This window comes from Uloborus diversus, chromosome 8 (assembly GCF_026930045.1).
Source record: "Uloborus diversus isolate 005 chromosome 8, Udiv.v.3.1, whole genome shotgun sequence".
Classification (NCBI taxonomy): Eukaryota; Metazoa; Arthropoda; class Arachnida; order Araneae; family Uloboridae; genus Uloborus; species Uloborus diversus.
In genome coordinates this window covers 151,756,641-151,780,405 of record NC_072738.1, presented here as the reverse complement: position 1 = coordinate 151,780,405, position 23,765 = coordinate 151,756,641, and the positions used below count along the sequence as shown (strand labels likewise).

The window sequence follows — 23,765 nt, the reverse complement described above, 5'->3', positions numbered from 1 at the left end:
GCCCGTCTTACGATAATTTTGTTCTTGAAATTGGAATAAAAAAAGAACCACATCGAATTTTCGAAAAATCGCTTCGAGGTGCACACCCCCATGCTACAAACTAACTTTGTGCCACATTTCATGAAAATCGGCCGAACGGTCTAGGCGCTATACGCGTCACAGAGATCCCGACAGACAGAGATCCGAACAGAAAGAGATCCGGGCAGAGAGATTTTCAGCTTTATTATTAGTAAAGATGATTGAGTGATTAAATGAAACAAATCATTTCACTTTGCCTCATCCACTTTGCCCCGCATGTAGATTTAAAATACAAATAAGCTTAATTTTAATTAAATTACTGCATTAAATATTAGGAGGTCTCAATTAATATTTAAAATGTTAATAACAAGAATTTTATTATTTTATAGTAACAAAAATAATTTTTGATTTACAACAAAATATTACAATATGAGCATCATTTTTTTTTTCAATTGCCTGTATAACCAAATGCTTCAATCTTCGGAGGTATTTTTTTCCTGACTGGAATAGACTACATATGGTACTACATAGTGAATATGATACTAGATATGTAGAGCTAAAAGCAGAGTAAATATTTCATCATTCCACCTTGCTCCGCAATTTCACTTTGCCCCATGTTCCCCTACTAACTGTAAAATCTAAGGGATTTCTAGACACATTTCGAGCAATGACAAATCATTCGACAGACTTTTATGAAGTTTGATATTTACTTCAAAAAATGATCAAAAACACTTTTAAAATTTGCTTTCGTTTTTGATCGGGAGAGAAAATACGTTAGATTCCAGAATTCATAGGATAGATATAGAAGAAAGTTCCGCGATGGCCACAACATACCAGTTTTGGTTTCGGCCGTGAAATCAATTTCTATCACTATTACATAATTTAAAAAAAAACCTAACTTATTTTTAAACAGAAAATAATAACAAAAATTTGCTATTACAGTCATTTAGGGTAACTTTGAGCCACGTCCGTCGACTTTGCACTAAGTTGCATTTTTTAGTAGGGGAATGTGGGGCAAAGGGAAAAAGGTAAGGTAGCTTCGCATTTTCAAAATGAACAAATTGGAAAACTACACTACAGTTTAATAAAGATAATATATTTTGTAAAATATTTCGTAATAAATTCACTTTGTAATACGTTTTACATTAAGATATAATTATTTATTTTCGGCAGTAAATTTGTACCTTCAAAATAAAGTGGAAAATTTTCATCTTTTTTTTTATGGGGGAAAAGTGAAAAATAACATTTTTTCTTCTGAAATATTTTTATATCGATAATAAACGCTATTTTTTAACAAATTAATGAGTAAATAAAAAGGTGAGTGAATAAATAAAAATAATAATGAAATAATAAACGAATACATAAATATGTAGATTAATTATTTACTGTGCGAGAAGAAAATAAATAATTGAAAAAATATTGAATGAATAAGAAAGTCTGTGAACAAATGAAAAGAAAATAACTGATTGCGTAAGTAATTCAATAAATGATTGAATGAGTAACCAGAACGAATTATTTCACTTTTCCCTATCCACTATGCCTCGCACGCACTTTACTAATTGTGAAAACATTTAAGAAGTGAAAATAAGCTAAATATTGACTAAATCAAAACTCTGCTGCGAATATTTGTAGGTGTCAATTCATAATTAAAATTTGGAAGCAAGAACTTTATCCTTTTATAATAACCAAAATATTTTTTGACTTAAAACCAAATTTTACAATAAGAGTATCAATTTATAAAATTGCATGTATTATCATATGCTTCGATCTTTAGAGGTAACTTTTACCTGACTGGATTAGACTCAAGGACGGAGCGGTCGACTTCGGAAATTTACCCTTTTAGAAATTCCCAAACTTCCGCCCACTGACATCATGAAAAATCCTCTCAAATTAAGCTTTTTTTTCTTTGAAATTTCTATTTCTAAAAAACTCCAGAGGAGTGTATATTGAAACCCATCCTTTACCTTAATGTCATCAAACGTGTCCTATAATTACTATTTTTGGACTTGAATTTAAAAAAAACTTTACAAATGAAAGCTCCCGAAACACATCTAAGATCGTCTAAAATTGAGCTTTGGAAACTTCGAAGAACTTCCAGTACAAAGTTCCAATCCTTGAATGTTAAGAGATGTTAAACAATTACGTTTTTAAGACTACAATTCTGGAAAAATTCCGAGGTAGAGCACCCTTTTTCGTAACATTATTGAAGATCGTCTAAAATTACGTTTTTGGGACTTCAGTCATCGAAAAAAAGCCAAAGGAGAGTTCCTACATCTCAGCTCAAGGAGGGGACGATTGCCCCCATCCGTACCTCGTATCCGTCCTTGATTAGACTACATGTGTTACTGCATAGTAAAACTATTATCAGACAGGTTACTCTAAAAACGAGGTAAATATTTCACCATTTCACTTTGCCTCACATTCCCCTCAGTTTTCTACTTTTTATTTTACAAAATAAGTTGGAGACACTGTACTGAACAATTTCTGAAGTTATTGTTTGGAAGCTACTCTCGAATGCTGCTTTAAAAGTGTTAAAATCTGTCGGCTTTTGTTGATATCCTACGCAATGAAATAAAATATAGAAATCTTGCGATGCTCTGAAATACAACGGAGATTTTTTCAACATCCAGAAATTGTATTTTCCGGTTTAAAATTGCGCTGCTGTTTTAAAAATTCCGAGGTTTTTTCTTCTTATCAAGGTATGAACACTCCGTGAGATTATTTACAGGAACGAAATTCACTACGGAGGTTGCCATCTTGTCTAGATATGAAGTCTTAAAAGTAGGGTTTCCAATCCCGAGCCGAATTTAGTCCAGCGGGATTTCGGGGTTGTAAGGAGCCAATCCCGCGGTATCCTAAAACTTTATTTCTTCTGAAAATTTAATTTTAATGTCAAATAGAAAAAGTTGTGCTTCTTAGGAATGACTACTTTTGTTACTTGAATAAATAGTCGTACCAAATTCCGCGACATTTATTGTAGAGCACTACAAAGTCAGATCCCAATTGGCAATTATCATTTGATGCGCAAAAGTGTGCCCTAAAACAGTTGCTAGCCAGCAATGAAAAAGGATTTTTGCTCAAAAAAATAATGCGCTCGATGAAAATACGTGCTATGGCGCCAGTGCAGTTGGTTTTACTGAAATTGAATAACTGTGCACATTCCGCAAAAGATCCCCATTAACTTACAAAAAATGCACAATATTTTTCTTATTAACTGCACTGATACAATGACAAACGTTAAGGAAGCCACAAGGGTATTCTCAATGAAGTTAAATTGGATACAGCAAAACACGTATCCAATCGACATTGTCTGAAATTTGCAGTTCTTGAGCAAAAACCATCCAGCAAAATCTCAAAAGGCGATAAGTTAAAGGTTTTGAGTTCATTATTTAAACTAACAGAAGTGTTCCAATGTTGCATTCAGGTTACTAAAGCGGGCTTTACAATCAGTAACACACTTTTTCTATTTTGTTTAAAGAATAATTTTCTGGATTTTAAATTTTAGTGATGGTTCTCAAAAATGCTTTCCAATTAAACACATTTTCTCAGCTGCTGAACGAATGAAAATGAAACCTCGAATGAGGATATTAATTCATTCTCAGAAAAATATGCTCAATTTTTATTGTGTTCTTAAACTGTAGATCATAGTTCATCATATGAGACAGAGTGTTTCTCGCTCTCCTTGCAGATGTACGAAGAAAGTGATTAAAACTACAGACGATGCCCGTGAAAACAGTCGTTTTATGAGCGGAAAAAGTTGGTAAAAGTTTGAGTGGAAAAAAATTGCGGGACTGAAAATCCCGCGGGATTAATCTCGTTAAATATCATGTGGGATTCAGGAACGGAAACCCTAATACTGTCTGACTATCGTTTACATGGAAAGGCTAATATTCGGTTTATAGGCGGAAATGGACGTATCTATTACTTTATAGGGATGTTAGTTGGTTTGTTTCAGATGTGCACTTTTGCCTTTCTATTATTTAGCTTTAGTTTTGTAAAAATGAAAATTTGCTCACAGCAAAATTTTTTTTAATCTAAATTATATTCGATCTATATTCTCACGGCAAAAATTAATTGATTTATACTTATTCATAACGAAGTTTTGAGCTTACCATTTTACTTTTACGTTCCTGAACGATCAAAATGAAAATATTGTATTTTCTATTTGTTGCTTCCATGGTAACTATTTCTGTTTCCCCTATTTTACTTTTGAGAATGCAATAAATGAATAAGGTACTAGTGACATTATAAAACGCGTGCATAAAATCCCATCGTTATTTTCCCTTCTCCCCTGCTAGATTCATTCAGATGGAATCGTCTTTATTTGGCAGATTGCCGAATTACATACAATCGTGGTCAAACAGTACTTACAAGTCTCTTGAAAATTTAAGAACAGTTGGCAACTTTAGCGAGTTTCCGTGAGCAACGGAAAGCATCTTTCCCACGCTTTCTAGATGGATGTTCTGCCCCAGGCAAAAGGGGAAATTGCGTAATACTTTTGATTTCTCCCCGAGTCTTTAAATTTGGAGCTTTTCTTAAACATTCGGCAGATTTTAAGACCTCATGTATCGATAACGAGGGGACGAGGGCAGATATTTTTTGCGTCAAAGAAAATACCTCAACACGCTCATTCGATTACTACATAATTGAACTTTTTTCATTATTACATTATTCGTACGGTTCCCGAGTAAGGATTAAATGAAAGAGGGCAGGGAAAGAAAAGTTGCGTAATATTTTGAATTTTTAACATTTAGCATAATGTTTAGCGTTTTGTAGCAAAAAATCCTCCATTCAAGAGAAAAAAGAATTAAATTCCAATAGCTATTTCATCCCCCATTTTCCTCAATTCTAAACTTTTAAGTAAAATACAAAACTTCAAAATACGCTTGACTCAATTTTTGAGGACTATTTCCCATTTTAAAACCACAAAATAAATTTCAAAAGGCGTTAAAACCAATGCATTAAACCGTAACTGACCCGAAAACCGTTATTTCAATTGGAAAAAAAAATTGAAACGGAACCGAAAAAAAATCTACTTGTTTTGGTTCGATATATATTCAGTCATTTTGTAGCTGCAACCAACTTTACTTTCTAATTTAACTTCAGTCATATAATTATCATCATTGCATGTACATTGCTACATTTATGATAGAATTATATTTTTAGTACACATATGATGATACGTAAAAAAAAAAAAATTCATTCGAAACTGATCCGAAAACCGTTATTTTTAGCGTAACGAAAATCGGAGCTGAACCAATTTTTTCTTTTACTTAAACCGGAACGAAAAAAACTAGGGTTCGTAGCCCTCATCTGAACCATCTCTATCCGCGGAAACAATATAGCTATCAAATAAAATTTAACACATTCAAATAAAATTTAGTTAAAAACTCGTTTTTTAACATTTTTATTACGAGACTTGGTTTTAGAAAGTCTTCTGAACCTATTCAAAACCGGCCAAGAACTTGTACATTTAGTGAACGTAGATAGATAATAATTAAAAATGCAGTTAAAAATAGATAAGTAGAAGTGTTATTCTATTTTATTTTTTAAAACCATTCATCGAATGAATAATATTTATAAAAGAATACATTCAACGTAATCTCAATAAATATAGAAAACTAATTTGTAAATGTGTAATTAAATGCATTTGAGCGTTAAACTATACAATTTTTATGAGCTGAAACCTGAAAAAAAAGCAAGACAAACACTTGAAAGAAAAGTTTTCGGCACAATTTCTGAAAGCAATCTTTCGTATTGAGAAAAGAATGTATGATATGCAAATGTTTGATTGAAAAGTCACCGTTTCGTCTGTTCAAGATTTCCGATGACAGCAGCAAACATCAGCAACTTGGAACATTAATATTTAAGAGCGTTCTATGCCCGCGTGCGTATAAACATAAATATTTAACAGGTTATGCATTTTAATCAGCCTCGCAATAAAAAAGAGGTTTTTTCCCCTTCATTCTATCAATTTTTACTTTTTCGAGATTGTTTATAAGAAAAATGATTACAAAAATAATGTCTTGAATAGTAAACATTGGTACTAACTAAGTAAACAATACTTTTTTAACTATAACAATGCCAATTTAGATACATGTTTTTTGAAGATTAAGTGTACTTTTTGTTGAATTTAAACATTAATTTTATTGTTTTGTTCATATGATAAAATAGGCAAAGAATAGTAAAGCTGGCTACTTCTCAAATGTTTGTTTAAGCTATGATGTAAAAATATGCTCGCTTACCTGTAGTTTTACTTTAGTATCATCTACGTTTACCACTTTATTCTGAAAAGAAAAGAGAAAAAATGTCTTCAATCAAAAGAATTATAATACTTTAATTTTTTTTTTTAACATTTAAATACATGAAATGAATCATGAACATAATTTATCAAAACTAAGAACAGCGGTTAATCGCAGTATTCGACGATCGGTTATAATCGGCCACTCTGCCGATTATTCATAATCGGAAAACTTTTGCCGATTAATCAGCGGTAAAATGTTTTTTCATTCAAGTTACTTTAAGCTCGCCTAGAACAAAAAACTATGCTGAATGAGTTCATAAACAACATATAAATATAATTTTTTATTGGTTAAAATAATGTTGGTGATTATCGTATTGAGGGGTGTGCGCAGGGGAGGGGGGGAGAAGGGACACCTAATGGTCCGAGCCTGAAGGGGGCCAATATTTTTTTTAAATTAGGGGTGAAATATAGCAAAAAGCAATATGTAGAGGGTCCCGGAAAAGTCATTTGTGATGGGCCCCAAAATTTCTGTGCGAACCCCGATAGTATTAACTGCAACATGAAATTTTCAATTTGTTTTAAACTTATTCATTTTTCGTTCATTATTTTTATTAACCTTATTCATTCTTTATGTAAAAGGTGAATGGAATATTGGGATAAATGCAACGTATTTCACGGTAGTTACTTTGGAAAAAAAAAAAAAAGGATAAACCACAAACACGTATTGAAAGCAACTTCTTTTCTTTTCAACTAGTCTTACTATTTACTGAGTAGCTTGCGCAGTAAAATAAAAAAAAATATATATAACTGTTCGAAATAAAAAAATAAAACAAATAAATCAAAGAGATTTTTTAATACTTTGAAAAGAAGGGGGTTGTTTCCTTCAGTCAAAAGTACTACTTTTAGTCACTGAAATTGATAGAATAAGCAAAAAAAAAAAAAAGAAAAAAACGATGGTCCCAGAAAATACTTTCATTTTCCCAACAGTTATTTTTTAATTATCTTTTTTTAATGTCCGATTTTTCAAACACGGTGTAGTCTTGATGACGTCACAAATGATTCACTTTGGCGCATCTTTCTATTGCGTTTCCACGTTATGATAATCAGGAAGCCAATTAAATATTGCGCTCTACGCTTGCTATCAACCATATCGTTGTCAATACACGTGAGTAAAGATGCTAATTAAATATTTTTCTCTGTGGATGGCAACACTGAATGGCATTTCATTATTTTTGATGTCATCGGTAGAAGCGTAAACACTGAAAGCGCACCGATTTAAGTAATTTTTTTTAAAAATATTAAACTTAAACAAATTATTTAAAAAACGTGTTTTTAAGCATGCTCTTTCAGAAAAAATATTTTTAAAATTTTAGAAACGACCCCATTATAATTGGATATATTGTTCATAATATATTTGAGAATTTATACCCGAAGTTAATATTTCTTTAACGGAGAAAGCCAATAATTAAAAATTATTTTTTTATCATTAAAAACTGAACTCAGGAAGCGTAAATCATTCAATTTTTCAAAAAGCTGATTGTGTAGGGGAAAAGCATTTGTTATTCTATTGCCAATACATTTTAGTCAAGAAGTTTCCTCATAGGACTGCAAGAACGTAAAACGGATTCTGAAATACATTCTGTAAAACTGCAAAATTAATTGCAGTTCCAACGATAACTTCTCAATTAATGGAGAGGAGCCAACGCGGAGTGATGATAAATCTATTTAGATTAGAGCTTGACAAGCTGTGACGGCATTATTTGGTAAGATTTAGATCCAATATGTATCAAACTGCTCGGAGAGGCCACTCTGTATCATACCATCAAATGAATCTATTCTAGCGGAGACATTTATTGACAGCGGCTATCCTGAATCATTTTGCAATGTCAATAAATAGACTCTGCTTTAGGAATGGCTGGTTTTGATTGTTTTTGAGCAATCACGATTGCTTATTGTTCTCACTTGAGTGTTTTGGCGTGCTTTCATTTTATTTTCCCGCCAGCACCCTCTGCCAGCACCACCGTCGACAGGCTCCTCACGATGCTGCTCCTGTAGCGAAAACCGTCTTCAGGTTGCGTTCATATCCTACACACACGCGCACACATACACACACACACACACACAAAAGCACATACAAACAAACACATACACACATACACCTACAGACATACACAAACACATACACACACATACACCTACAGACATACACAAACACATACACCTACAGACATACATACACACATACACCTACACACATACACAAACACATACACACACAAACACATACACAAACACATACACACAATTACCCACACACTCATGCCTGCACACAGACACAAACACACACATACCCCCACACACACCTACACACAACTACACACACACTCAAGCCTGCACACAGACACAAACACACATGCCTACACACACATACACATACTCCCTACACACACATACACATACCCCCTACACACAAACACACATACCCCCAACACACAAACACACATACCCCCCCCCCACACTAACACACACGCCTAAACACACACACTCGTGATTGCGAACAACATAATTTGAATTCAAGATGACAAAATTCAAATTTATTAATTTTAGTTTTTTTTTTTCCCACCAAGGCTCACATTTCGTTACCTTTGTACGAGGTACACTGTTAAAAATTCAGGAAGATTTTCTGGTAATTGTTACTGCAAAATGGCGGACTTACAGCATCGCTGATTTTTACGGTAATTTACGCCGGAGAAATAAGCGATCCCTATTCCGATTGGTCGCTGTGGTCTACCGAAGAAACTTAAAATTTTACAGTGACATTTGATTTTTACGGTAATAGTTACTGGCAACATGGATGCCAGTAACAATTACCGTAAATTTTTCGGAAAATTTTTAACAGTGTAGCCGGACCAGTGAAAGGAACAGCAAAGCACAATTTCGTTCCGAGAAGTTTATAATATCACTAAAAAGTTTAGTCATTTGGTGCATGACACTCAAAACAATTTTATTGGAATGCATAACTGCAGTAGTTCTTCGTTATATCGCGTATGTCGGGAGGCAATAAAATGAGCGATATATCTGAAAAACACAATATAGCCGACGTCGTTACAGCTAACATTCAAGAAACTGAAATGCGCAGAAACAACAAATATTGTTTGTTTTTGTACTAGGACAAATTTTTTAATAAAAGCATCTCAAGAAAATCATCTTACTAATTGCTTTTTAAATAGCATAAAAAAGGTAAAAATTTCCCCCTTTTTTTTTTTCTTTGAGCAATCACGATTGTTTATTGTTTTCACTTGACTGTTATTGATGTTACGCTTTGACTGTTTTTGATGTTTACGATGATTTTATTTTCCCGCCAGTACCCTCTGCCAGCACCACCATCGACCGGCTCCTCACGGTGCTGCTCCTATAGTGAAAGCCGCCTCCAGGTTGCATCCATATCCTACACACACGCGCATACATACACAACTACACACACACACACGCACGCACACACACACAAGCACATACACACACATACAGACACCTACACATACACACACATGGACACAACAACCCACACATTCATGCCTGCACACAGACACAAACACATATGCTTACACACACATACACATAGCCCGCCCCCACGCACACAAACACACATACACACAACTACCAACACTCATGCCTGCACACAGACACAAACACACATGCCTATACACACACATACCCCCTACACACAAACACACATACCCCCCACACACAAACACACATACCCCCACACACACAAATACCCCCCCCCACACACACACAAATACACACGCCTACATACACACACACACACACTCGTGATTGTGAAAAACATAATTTGAATTCAAGAAGCCAAAATTCAATTTTTTTTTTTGGAGAAATAGGAATTTAAAAAATAAAGCTGAAATCTAAGCGAGTTTAGAAGAACAAATACTTTCCCGTATTATTTATTAGCAAAAAATGGAAGGAGAAGAAAGTTCCTTAGTGATACAAGGTTTTTACTATTCAAATGACCTCAAATTTTTGTGCTTATTTGGGCGTGCGTGTGTGTATGCATCAGTTTGGTTGTGTAGGTATGTGTGTGTGTGCAGGCATGTACATGTAAAAGTGTGTGATTAAGTTTGTTTGTGTGTATTCATGTGTGTATATCTGTGTGGGCATGAATGTGTGTAGGCATATTTGTTGGCATGTGCGTGTATTAGCGTGTTTGATTGGATGTGTAATCGTGAGTGTGTGTGTGTCCTCGTGTGTATGAGAAGGCATGTGTTTGCATGGAGGAGTGTATTTGTGTGCAAGTGTACGTGTACGTAAGTGTAAGTGTGTAGAAACGTGTGTAGGCGTTTGTGTGTGCAGGTATGCGCGTGTAGGCATTTCTGTAGCATGTGTGTAGGTGTATGTGAGTCCATTTTAGACGCCTCTTACGATAAACATGTACTACGTTGGGACTATTCTGCTCCGGTCACCACACGAGGACAAGAGGATAGACAGAGAGAAAAGGGTGATATATCGAATGAGTGTTGTAATGAGGCGCGTTGTAACGAGGGGTTACTGGATTAACAATAAACTGAGAGAGCTTTGATGATTTTGATTCGGTTGATTGAAGTATTTGAAGGAAAAACAATGAGAAGCACCCTAGTAAATGAATACTCTCAATGTGTGGATGAACACAACATTTTCTGATCTTTTTCTGTTCGGAATTATGTACAAGGAAGTTGATGTCGCCAATTTATTGACGAAAAAGATTAGGAACCTTATTTTTAAAAACAAACTCCAATTCCTTTAGTTTTCAAGTTGAATAGTATCTTAATTTGTTTTTCTCCAAGTCTGAATTATTTTCATATTTTGAGAAACGTGCTTCAGAATGTTCCATGGGAGCATAAGCACCATTTTGCATGGTAAAATGGCAGAATCCTGTCATAAAAAGTTGAAATTCCAGCTCCCCACTTTATCTGTGTTCAATGCCTTATATCCGTAATTCCTCTACCTACGGCCCGCGGACTGATCCATGTGGCCCGTTGTTTTGTTTAATGTTACAAATTGAAAAGCGCGATTAATGTTAATGTTGCAATTGGGAACCAAGTACTCAGAAATTGGTTTCTGAAAACATATGAAATTTAACAGAAGAAGCATAGTAATGATAAGAACAATTCTTAGTTTGTAATTTTCTTTCCTTTTTCTATATTTCCCCATGTTATCTTTACTAATAATAAAGCTGAAAGTCTCTCTGTCCGGAGGATGTCTGGATGTCTGGATGTCTGTAGGATGTCTGTGACGCGCATAGCGCCTAGACCGTTAGGCCGATTTTCATGAAATTTGGCACAAAGTTAGTTTGTAGCATGGGGGTGTGCACCTCGAAGCGATTTTTAGAAAATTCGATTTTGTTCTTTATCTATTCCAATTTTAAGCCCATTTTTCACAGAAATTTAATATAATGGGAAAGAATTTGTTCTGGAAATTATCTTCCTTTATCTTTCTTTTCTTTACTTCTTTATCTTTCTTCTTTTCTTTTCTTTTTAAAAAACAAACCTGAAAGTCTCCCTGTATGGATGTTTGGATCTCTGTGACGCGCATAGCACCTAGACCGTTCGGCCGATTTTCATGAAATTTAGCACCAAGTTAGTTTGTAGCATGGGGATGTGCACCTCGAAGCGATTTTTCGAAAATTCGATGTGGTTCTTTTTCTATTCCAATTTTAAGAACAAAAATATCATAAGATGGACAAGTAAATTACGAAATTATCATAACGTGGAACCGTAACATGGGTACAAGCCAATCGGCGAGAAGATTCACCATACATTATTTGCAAATATACACATACAGGCGAACCAAAAGACCTTTTAATTTTTCTATTACGGGCAAAGCCGTGCGGGTACCACTAGTTACTAATAATAAAGCAGAAAGTCTCTCTGTCCGGAGGATGTCTGGATGTCTGTGACGCGCATAGGGCCTAAACCGTTCGGCCGATTTTCATGAAATCTTCTTTACTAATAATAAAGCAGAAAGTCTCTCTGTCCGGAGGATGTCTGGATGTCTGTGACGCGCATAGCGCCTAAACCGTTCTGCCGATTTTCATGAAATTTGGCACAAAGTTAGTATGTAGCATGGGGGTGTGCACCTCGAAGCGATTTTTCAAAAAATCGATGTGGTTCTGTTTTTTATTCCATTTTTAAGGAAAAAAAATCATAAATTACGAAATTATCATAACGTGGAACCGTAACATGGGCACAAGCCAATTGGCGAGATACGAAATTATCATAACGTGGAACTGTAACGTCGGTACAAGCCAATTGGCGAGAAAATTCACCATACATTATTTGTAAATATACAAGCGAACCAAAAGACCTTTAATTTTTCTATTACGGGCGAAGCCGTGCGGGTGCCACTAGTTTAAAATAAAATATTTAACTTTTCTAGACAGTGAGAATCATTTTGATATTCGATGCGGCCCTTGAGTCGAAACAGGTTGGGCATCACTGCCTTAAATTCAATTTCGACCATTAATTCCATTTTCATATTCCATTTTGACAAGAAACTACGCCATTAACGGTTAAATGCAATGAGGTGTAATCCAGACTGATTTTGAGGCTGGACAGTTCGATGAGAGTGTCGACACCCGTAATTGTAAACGTCTAGACACTTAAATGGCTATCTGGACCGACGGAACGTCTGTGCCTCGTCGTCAACCCCAAAATCCACTTGTCGGAACATTGGCCACTCATGGGAGTACCAGTAATTGAGCTGATAAGGGTCATATTTCATCGACTGACGCTTTTCGGAGGTGTACCAAAGATCAATCGGATAATTTTCTGGATATTCAGTACGATTCCCGAATTAGGATTCTTCTTGGAGAAATCTTCTGGGGAGATCTTGAGCAAAGATGCATAAAAATAGTCAAAATATTGTTTAACTCTAAGAGAATGTCGACTAGATAACACACGATAAAGTGACGAATAGATTCACTGCATTCGTCAGCTGTGTCAAGGCAGTTGAGATTAATTTCATTTGTACCATGCTCAAAACTTCTTAAAAGCAATATAAAGCTTTTTGCTCACAACATCAGTGCTCCGCAAAGCAATGTAAAGTTTTTTACTCACGCGCATGCATCAAAAACACTTACAAAGTTGAGCCTTTGCTCCGCCCAGTTTCAGAATGGGGTCGTTTCCAAAATTTAAAAAATATCTTTTTTATGAAAGAGCATGCTTAAAAACATAGGATCTGACCATTCATTAAATAATTTGTTTAAGTTTAATATTTTAAAAAACTTACTTAAATCTGTGCGCTTTCATTGTTTACGCTTCTGCCGATGACATGACAAATGATGAAATGCCATTCAGTGTTGCCATTCACAGAGCAAAATATGTAATTCGCATCTTTACTCACATTTATTGGCAACGACATGGTTGATAGCAAGATTAGAGCGCAATTTTAATCTGCTTCTTGATTATCATAACGTGGAGACGCGTAGAAAGATGCGCCAAAGAGCATCATTTGTGACATCATCAAGACCACGCCTTGTTTGAAAAATCGGACATTTTAAAAAATTAATTCAAAAATAACTGTTGGGAAAATGAAAGTTTTTTCGGGGTCCTTGTTACTTTTTTTGTTTATTCTATCAATTTCAGTGACAAAGAGTACTATTTTTGACTGAAGAAAACAACCCCACTGTCTATTTTCGTGAAGGGGCGATATGGAGAGAAAAGTTGGAACGGATTCCGCAAGTGCGTCAACGGTTATATAGATTGAATATGTCAACTTAGAATTTAAGAAAATAGCCATAGAGGTAAAACATATTAATGTTGTGAGGTCAAAGTTGTTGTCTCATTGGACAGGTCACGTCTTTCATAAGTGGGCGGATCTTGGTTTTATTTCTTTCAGCAGCCATTGGTTAGAGATCACAGCACCCCCGATAATTAATTTCAATTGAAAATTGGCTCGAGTAAGGTTGCAATGAAGAATGCAAGGCTTGTCATTTTTACATTTTCGCCAACTGAACGCAGTTATTGCCGCAACTTAAATCTTTCAGGTCTAAATAATCACACAATGAAAATATACTAGGAGTACATTTTTTTTTCATGTCGCCAAAATGTTGCTAAACTCCAAAACATGGCACGCGTCCTTTCTTCCTTTTTAAGGAATGGACCCGTTTTCTCAAATGATTGACAAGGGTCATTTGTTCGCGTATATCAATGGGGTTGTTTCCTTCAGTCAAAAGTAGTACTTTTTGTCACTAAAATTGATAGAATAAGCAAAAAAAAAAAAAAAAAAAATAATAATAATAATTTGAATTTTGATATCTTGAATTCAAATTAGATTTTTCGCAATCACGAGTGTGTGTATGTAGGCGTGCGTGTTTGTGTGTGGGGGTATGTGTTTGTGTGTAGGGTGTATGTGTGTAGGCATGTGTGTTTGTGTCTGTGTGCTGGCATAAGTGTGTGGGTAGTTGTGTGTATGAATGTGTGTGTGGGGGGCAATGTGTGTGTGTGTAGGCATATGTGTTTGTGTCCGTGTGCAGACATGAATGTGTGGGTAGTTGTGTGTATGTTTTTGTGTGTGTGTATGTGTAGGTGCCTGTATGTATGCGTGTATGTGCTTGTGTATGTGTTTGTGTGTGTATGTGCATGGGTGTAGGTGTATGTGTGCGTGTGTAGTTGTGTATGTATGCGCGTGTGTGTGTAGGACATGGACGCAACCTGGAGACGGCTTTCGCTATAGGAGCAGCATCGTGAGGAACCGGTCGACGGTGATGGTGCGGAGGGTGGCGGTGGGAAAATAAAATGATAGGACGCCAAAAACAGTCAAATGAAAGCAATAAGCAATCGAGATTGCTCAAAAAAAACATGGACTCAGAAAATACTTTCATTTTCCCAACAGTTATTTTTTAATTAATTTATAAACAAGGCGTGGTCTTGATGACGTCACAAATGATGCCATTTGGCGCATCTTTCTATCGCGTTTCCACGTTATGATAATCAAGAAGCGAATTAAAATTACGCTCTACTCTTGCTATCAACCATATCGTTGCCAATACACGTGAGTAAAGATGCGAATTAAATATTTTGTTCTGTGAATGGCATTTCATCATTTGTGATGTCATCGGCAGAAGCTTAAACAATTTAAGCGCACCGATTTAAGAATTTTTTTTTAATGTTAAATTTAAACAAATTTTTTTTTAAAAGTGGTCAGATCGTATGTTTTTAAGCATGCTCTTTCGGAAAAAAATACTTTTGAAATTTTAGAAACGACCCCATTCTGGGCAAGCATGAGGTCAAATAAAGCAGTTACACATTTCGGTTTTTCATCTTATAAAGAGCTACTTTCTCTTTCACATAGTAAATGAATACATACATTCATTTTCAACTTTATTAAAATGACGCAAAAGTGGGCAAATGATGTATAAAAAGTGTATTAATTTGAAAGAAAGAATTTTACAAAATAATTGTTTCAAAATTTTATTGATATGAATAAACTGCAATAAAAATACATTGGTAAAAATGTAGAGTTTTAATCAAGTCTTTGGAGCTTGTAGCAAAATTTGTTTAAGTCACACTCAAAAGTTCTGTAAGATGACCATTGGTTAATTCTGAACAATATTTCACTGTTTGATTTCGGATTGCTTAAAATTCGAAGCTCAGGATTTTAAGGCGGCGAACATACGTGGAGAAGTCGCTTTAACCCACCGTTGATGTGTATTATACACACACACACACACACATTGAGAAATGCAAAAATATTTTGTCTGGCGTTTGTGGGGAAATTAATGTTTTTTTTTATTTGAAGGTACGATTCAATACAACATAAAAATATCTTTGAGACAATCCCCAAACAGCATAAATCCGCAGGTTCAGCAACTATGTAGAATAAAATTTTATATTCATGCACAAGAAAGGTTAAACGAAACACAGGCGTCCCTCGTATAACAGGGTACTTCTACAACACGGTTTCGATATTACACGGTACCAAATTTGCGATTATTATAACACGGTTTCGATATTACACGATACCAAATTTGCGATTATTACAACCCGGTTTCGATATTACACGGTACCAATTTTGCGATTATTATGACACGGTTTCGATATTACACGGCAAAAAACTTGATTTTAAATACTACTCGGTTTTGATGCAACACGAATTTTAAAAGAAGAGATTTTGTTTTTGTTCAATACACTGTTCAAAAATGTATGATAATCACTGTAATAAGTTTTTACTTTGTTTTTATGAAACATTTACGAAAAATTGTCTGTCTTCGGCTCTTTCCCCGTATAACACTAACTTTTAACCCATACTTTTTTTTTCTCATTAGTGTTCTAAAAGCAGAAAGATGAAAATTATTTTGCTTCCAATGTATTGTAAGAAAATAACATTAGGATTAAACATAAGCTAAATTTGGCAAACGATAAATAAAAAATGTAATCGAAACAACATATGAAATAAAATAAATACAATTATGCTATATATTTTATTTTATATTTTGTTTTGCTTGCTGCTGCTTTATATTTTGTTTTGTTTGTCTGCTGTGTTGTTGCTCAGACGAACTTTGTTGCTATTCGCAACTTCAATAAACTATAGGGGGCGCTGCAGTCAATGTCCAATGGCGGATGAAAAAAGGTAAAACAAACAAATGCAGTGACTTACAACTTGCTTTGACGCTTAGTGAATGGCAGTATTTTTTCATCGTGCTTGTGGGAAGCTTTCTTTTTTATTCTTCTGAAATTACATTTCACCATAAACTATCTGAAGCTTGTAATTTACCCCAGAGAAAACACGTGGAATGGAATGTTTTACCTTTTTCTTTAGCATTGTTAATCACCGCAAGGTAGCGTATTTGAGCTCTCAGATTTGTGTTTTCATATAGAATGCGTTTTGTTTTTAGTAAAGAGTGTTGATCAATTTTTTTTGTTGTGCATAACAGTTTTAATTTGATGCATGTAAAATAATTAAGTTTTATTGTTTATAACAACTCTTATTTTTAAATCAGTGTGTCTTTGTATGTTCTGGTAGCTAGTTTTCGTTTATACATTCTATTGAGCCGAAATTTCAGCAATTATAAAATTTGCACCTTATGACTTGGTTTCGATATAACACGGTAGACATTCCTTGATTTAAGATATGTACATGATTAATTAGGTTAAAAAAATAAGTAAAAAATTATTTATAAAAAGGCCTTGTATAACACGGTACACATTTCTTGATTTACATTATTTCAAGGTGTCGTATAACACGGTACACATTGACATGATTTATGATATATGTACATGATTAATTAGGTTAAAAAATGAGTAAAAAATTATTTATAAAAAAGTCTCGTATAACACGGTACACATTCCTTGATTTACATTATTTCAAGGTCTCGTATAACACGGTTTCGATATAACACGGAACATGGTTTCAATACAACACTGTACACATTGACATGATTTATGATATGTACATGATTAATTAGGTTAAAAAATAAGTTAAAAAAGTATTTATAAAAAAGTCTCGTATAACACGGTTTCGATATTACAAGGAACGAATTAACCGCGTCATAAGAGGGATACCTGTACTATTTCTTACTTTATTCAAAGTACTTAAATATTAAGAGCATTTGAGAGACAAAATTTTGTCATCCATGTATTATATATATGAGACTACATAAAATCAATAGCGAACGTTTTATTCGAGCCGTCCAATTTATTTTTCACGATCCAAAAAACTATTCTGCAAATCAAAATTCATTTTGTTCCGAACAAAACGGAGAAATTTTTAAACACATTCACCAACTGTCATCCGCCTCATACCCTAACCTCGGGCAGTGGCTATGAAAATAAAATGAAGATCCAGTTCGTGTCTTTTCGAACGCAAAAAATTGACATGAGAATCATTAAAATTCCAGTCACATTCCTCGACTTGAAAAATGTATTCGGAAAGAGATCCAGTTATTCCGTGACAGATGGATTGAGCCATTTTGGAGAGGTATCAGTTGTCTACAGTGAAGCGGATTGATTTGTTCTATTGAGAAAAAAACCGTAAAGGAAGAAAAGTACGAGAGATACGGCATTTCAAAGCAAGTTATTTGAAAATACGTTATTTTATCTTTTTTGAAAAGCATTTTTATCCCTTTAAAAGCTGATTTTAATTAGCTGGATTTGACTTGTTGGCACAAGAGCTCGTTTTAGTTATCCTCCACTAAACTTTTGTTTGAGTTAAAGCAATTTCAGGCTCAGAGAGTTATTGTGAAATTGCTAGTTTTTTTTTTTACATAATTTCAAACTAGAATGGAATGAATCTAATAAAATTCAAATAGCCAAATCTTGAAATAAAAATACACAAAAGTAAGAAATCTGTGAAAACAAGCTCAAAAGTTGTCTTTGAGGGGGAAAAGAAGCCTTTCCTTAAAAATAAGAAAGAAATATGTGCAACGCAGTTCTTTTTTTCCAATTGTTGGCAATGACGCGGTAAATAATACGTAAGTTCTAACTATCGTAAAATTCAAAAATGGAAAGGAAAACTTTTAAGAATCATTTCTTAAAAATTAATAAGATAAGGATTATAAGGAAATAATAATTTAAAAAAAACTATTTGAAGAATTGGGGTCGTTTCCAAAATTTTGAAAGTATTTTTTTCTGAAAGAGCATGCTTAAAAACATAGGATCTGACCATTTTTAAATAATTTGTTTAAGTTTAATATTTTTGAAAAATTACTTGAATCGGTGCGCCTTTATTGTTTACATTTCTCGCCGATGGCATCACAAATGATGAAATGCCATTCTGTATTGCCATTCACAGAGCAAAATATTTAATTCGCATCTTTACTCGCGTGTATTGGCAGCGATATGGTTGATAGCAAGCGTAGAGCGCAATTTTAATTCGCTTCTTGATTATCATAACGTGGAAACGTGGTACAAAGCTGCGCCAAAGAGCATCATTTGTGACGTCATCAAGACCACGTCTTGTTTGAAAAATCTGACATTTTTAAAAATTAACTAAAGAATAACTGTTGGGAAAATGAAAGAATTTTCTGGGTCCATGTTATTTTTTATTTATTTATTTTTTGCTTATTCTATCAATTTCAGTAACTAAAAGTACTACTTTGGACTGAAGGAAACAACCCCATTATACCATTATTCGTTTGACGTTAAAAACTTTTCGCCATTAGAAGAAAACCTGATTGAAATAGAAACACTAATATGACTTTACGCATTCAAAAGCATTATTTCAATATATGACCAAAACGTATGGATGTAGCATAATTTATTTATTTATACATTTTGTTTGAAAATATTGTACGTTACAAAATAATATATAAAAAATCCCATTACAGTGGCAATGAAATTACAAGCAGAAACATTAGTGAAGCTATTAAAGCAAATTGTACCATTAAAACGGTAAAACATTTTCACTTAAATGCATACGTAGGAATATTGAGAATATTGAAATGGCGACAATAACTCTTGGAAAGTTTGTAAAATTTAAAAAAAGAAAAATTATCGCCGTAGTAAAATTTCGTAAAAGTAAAATTAAGTAAATTTATTACAGTCATATTAAGGCTGTTAAGTGAGGCATCTACACGGAACTGAAAAGTATTCAAACATTTTTCATGTTAAAGTAACTATGTACATAACAACATTAAATTGATGTGCAATGAATAAATTATGTAATTCTATTCCTTCTAAGTTTCACTCAAGTAACATCATTAGTCCTAATAATCCATTTTATAGTCATATATTTCCTTTTCAGTAATAAATTAATAATACTATTCACAGTGATGGTAAAAAAATTGCATCACCCTCGCATTTTCACAACAATGGGATTATGTGAGAAGTTTTGGTCGACCGATTAACAATGAATGCATGTGAAATTCTGCAAAACGTGTGAAATAAATATTTAACAGCAGGGATCCGATAAATGTTTACGTAGAACGGGGCTGTTTCTGGACCAAGGCAAACTGCTGACCCCATGCTCATTTTTCCATTTCTAAACCTGCGTGTGAGTTTAGAGAAAAAAATTGCTTAACCCCATGTCAATTTAAGTCTAATGGCAGGATGAAGGTTTTTAAATTGTTTTTACCAGTTTTGCCCTATGGCAGGGAGCAGTATCATCCACGAAAATGACGTTTGGAACTGAAGTAAAGTGATCCCGGATAGTAGGAAGCAAATTTCTCCTCCAAAATGCCAATATACACCTGAGAGTTTACTGTTCCTCGCACAAAGTGAAGCCCACCAACTCCTTGATCAGAATACATCCCCAAATCATCTGGGATGCGGGATGCTTGACTGCGTGTTGAATGCAGTCGGGATGATATTCCTCTCCTTTGCGGCGCGGGTGATGCAATTTTTTTTACCACCACTGTATTGTATAGCCTAGATAAGAGATCTTAAACGTTTCAATACTGCAAATATTTTACAAGAGCAGTCCTAATTTGGAGAAAGATAAAATCCGGATACGCCGTCCATCACGGTAGTTCAAAAATACATAAAAAAAAAGTTTCTCCTAGATAACAGGGCACCCCTCAATATATTTATACTCGTAGATACATATATACTGGAAGAATTTTAGCTTCCTATTTCAATTGAAAGAGGGTGCTCAACCCCCTCTTCCGAACTTCATAAGTAAGGGGTGGGGGGTTAAAAAAATGCATTGAACTGAAAAAACAATGCTAACTATTATAACATGCACGAGTAACATGCATATACATTGCAATAAAATAATTTTTTACAAAAAAAAAAAAAAAAAAAAACCAGCTGGGAAAATTAAATGTTTCTAAATTTGTAACATTTTCTATGCTAATGTTGCATCGAGGGGTCATCGAGCACACTCTTAAAATTTCAGTAAGAAACTAAAACGTTTAAAGCATAATAATATTAGTAAGTTTATAAAAAAAAAATAGGGGTGTCCTGGACTCTATCTAAAAAAGAGGTTTTTTGAACCACCCTACTGCCCATTAGGGTATGTCATAAAAATAAAAGTTTTATTTTCGACTTGGAACGCGCACTTTCCTATGGATATTTTTTTAAGCAATTTTAGCTACCGGGAAATCGCAATTTACATAAAATTCCGGTGTTTTTTTCGAAAAATCCCATTTTTCATCCTCAATACACAATATAGCTGCTAGTAAAATTTAAAAGATGCTTCGGCTACCTAAAATACATGTTTTCAGCTCTAATAAACGTACTTTTGTTTGACAAAATACAAAAAAATATGTTTTCGTTTCTTAATGCTTTGTAAAAAGAGCTGCGGGTATCGATGATCATTTCGGCTGAAACGGATTACGTTTTCGGTCAACTGACACTGCTGACTTCGTTGCGCAGCCGGTCGTTCAGGGGAAATGGCCACCTGCATCTGGGGAAGTGACACCCCCTTTTACTCATTTAAACTCCCCCAAGATAACCTTTGACCAGCGGGCACGTTTGGCTAACATTTCTCTCATCATTCCTAAGATTTTTATACCAGCTGCACTTTCCGACAAAAGACAGAATGGCATTCCCTTTTTTGTTTTCTTAAAGGGTGGGTTTATTTCTACAAAAAAGCTGGAACGCAAGAGACACTAGCAATTTTAAACACCGAGGAAGAAGGTCTTACATTTTGATTCTCCAGAAATCTATCGTCGTCATGTAATACCATGACACCGAAATACTCTGAAAATGTTTGTGGTACATCTGTACAAAGCTTTGTAATATACTATTTCATTAACTTTTACTTTTACCCTTGGTGAATCTACTGCTCAGCTGACCACTCATCTGTGCCACACGCGTATTTAACTGTTTAGATACGCAATATTCCAAGAAATTTTCATAGATTGTTTTAATAATTATTTGGAGTCATGATGGCATCTTCTGTTGCCAAAAAAACCAGGCGAGCTTTGAACACTAAGCTGAGTGAATATCTAGGAGGTTCGAAAAACTTCCTACCAACTGAGTTCCCAACTTTACGTGACTGTTTGCAAAGATGCCTCCAGTTGCAGCAAGATGAAATCGTCATTAGTGATCAAGATCCACGCAATGTTTCAATGGCAAACATTTTTTCTCTTGTTGCTTTTGAGATTGCAGAACGGTGGTCAAGTTCTAACAACGAATTGAAGGAACCAATAGTTTGTAGCACAAAAGCTATAGGACAAAGACTCAGTCGGAGTTGGTCCATCTTCTCTGACATCGCCCGAGAGAAAGTTCGGAAAACTATTAAAGAACTGTATGAGCTTAAACTTGAAAAACTTTTCGATATAGCTTTGTGCACATGTAAAATTGTACTTTGTAGTGAAGAAGATCCTCCATGTAAGCAAACTTGTAATGCCCAGGTTCACTGTCTTTGCAATTGCGATGCAAAAGTAAGACTCGCACAAAAAGAACTACTTTGGATCAAAGCCCAGAGGGAAAAAGTAGGTCCTGTTTCGTCAATGCAAGAGTCCGGCCTGGATTCACAAGAGACGGCTAAGCTTAGAAAAAGAGTCTACGTAAGTCAATCGACGAATCACGTCTAGAGCGACAACGAGAAGCAACTTCAAAACCAAAGCAAGAGGCGGCTACTATCATTGACCCTACAACTCTTGCGTTTGAGGCTGATGATCCGAAAGATGACATGGAAGTTGATTGTTCGAATGAAGAAATAATCGGCAGTAGTGAAAATGACTCAGTGCGAGAAAAATCAGGAACTTACCTTAAACGAAACTATCTTGATATTAGTAATGCGGCCGCTGCTTCGGTCAGGTTCGGTGTTTCTTCAACCGCTACAGCTGCTATCATCAATGGTCTTTTGAGTGATCTTGTGAAGGCAGGCCATCTCGGTGAAGATGAAAAACATCTCATATGTGATAGCAAAAAAGTGTTTCGTGCCAAAGAGCGTGTTATGAAGCACTCAAGAGCAGAGGAGAGTTTCAATGTCGCAAAAAGTAACATTACTGGCATTTTTGTCGATAGCAGGAGGGACAACACTCTAATTATTAGGCACGATGAGAACACTGGTAGCTTTCGAAAGCGCATCATTAAAGAAAATCACATGACAGTGACAGAAGAGCCCCGAAGTCGCTATTTCACTCATTATACACCAGAAGAAAAAACAACAACGGCAAAACCGGCTGAGCAAAATGCAATAGGATTGTATGACTGGTTGAAGGACAGAGGTATAGACATTAGCCTCCAATTCATTGGGAGTGATACCACCAATGATATGTCTGGCTGGAAAGGTGGCATGCTACATTATGTTGAAAAATTCCTTGATCGCAGACTTTTCAGATCTTTCTGCTGGCTTCACATCAATGAGCTGCCATTGCGTCATATAGTCGCAAAACTTGACGGACCAACTTCCTCAGAAAAGGGCTGGATAGGTACTATAGGCAAACTCTTTTCCCAAGTTGAGTTTCTTGAGAAAAAAACAGACTTTGAGCCTATTCCGTTTTTGGAGCCCCTTGTTAATATTGATGAAATTGCTGCAAGCCAAATGAGCACTGACAGCCAAGTAGCATATAAGTATCTTCACGCAATTGAAAAAGGGGAGCTGGTACCAGAAGTCGCAG

General features: G+C 34.9%; 1 protein-coding gene across 2 annotated transcripts in view; it reads right to left on the bottom strand.

Annotated features, from left to right (window-relative positions):
* Positions 1-23,765, bottom strand: part of LOC129228033 (ras-related protein Rab-37-like) — a 451,604-nt gene that overhangs the window by 204,731 nt on the left and 223,108 nt on the right. For both annotated transcript variants that reach the window (XM_054862662.1, XM_054862661.1), the window contains exon 3: positions 6,264-6,305. In XM_054862662.1, coding sequence (XP_054718637.1) covers positions 6,264-6,305 — 42 coding nt within the window. The remainder of the gene's footprint in view (positions 1-6,263; positions 6,306-23,765) is intronic.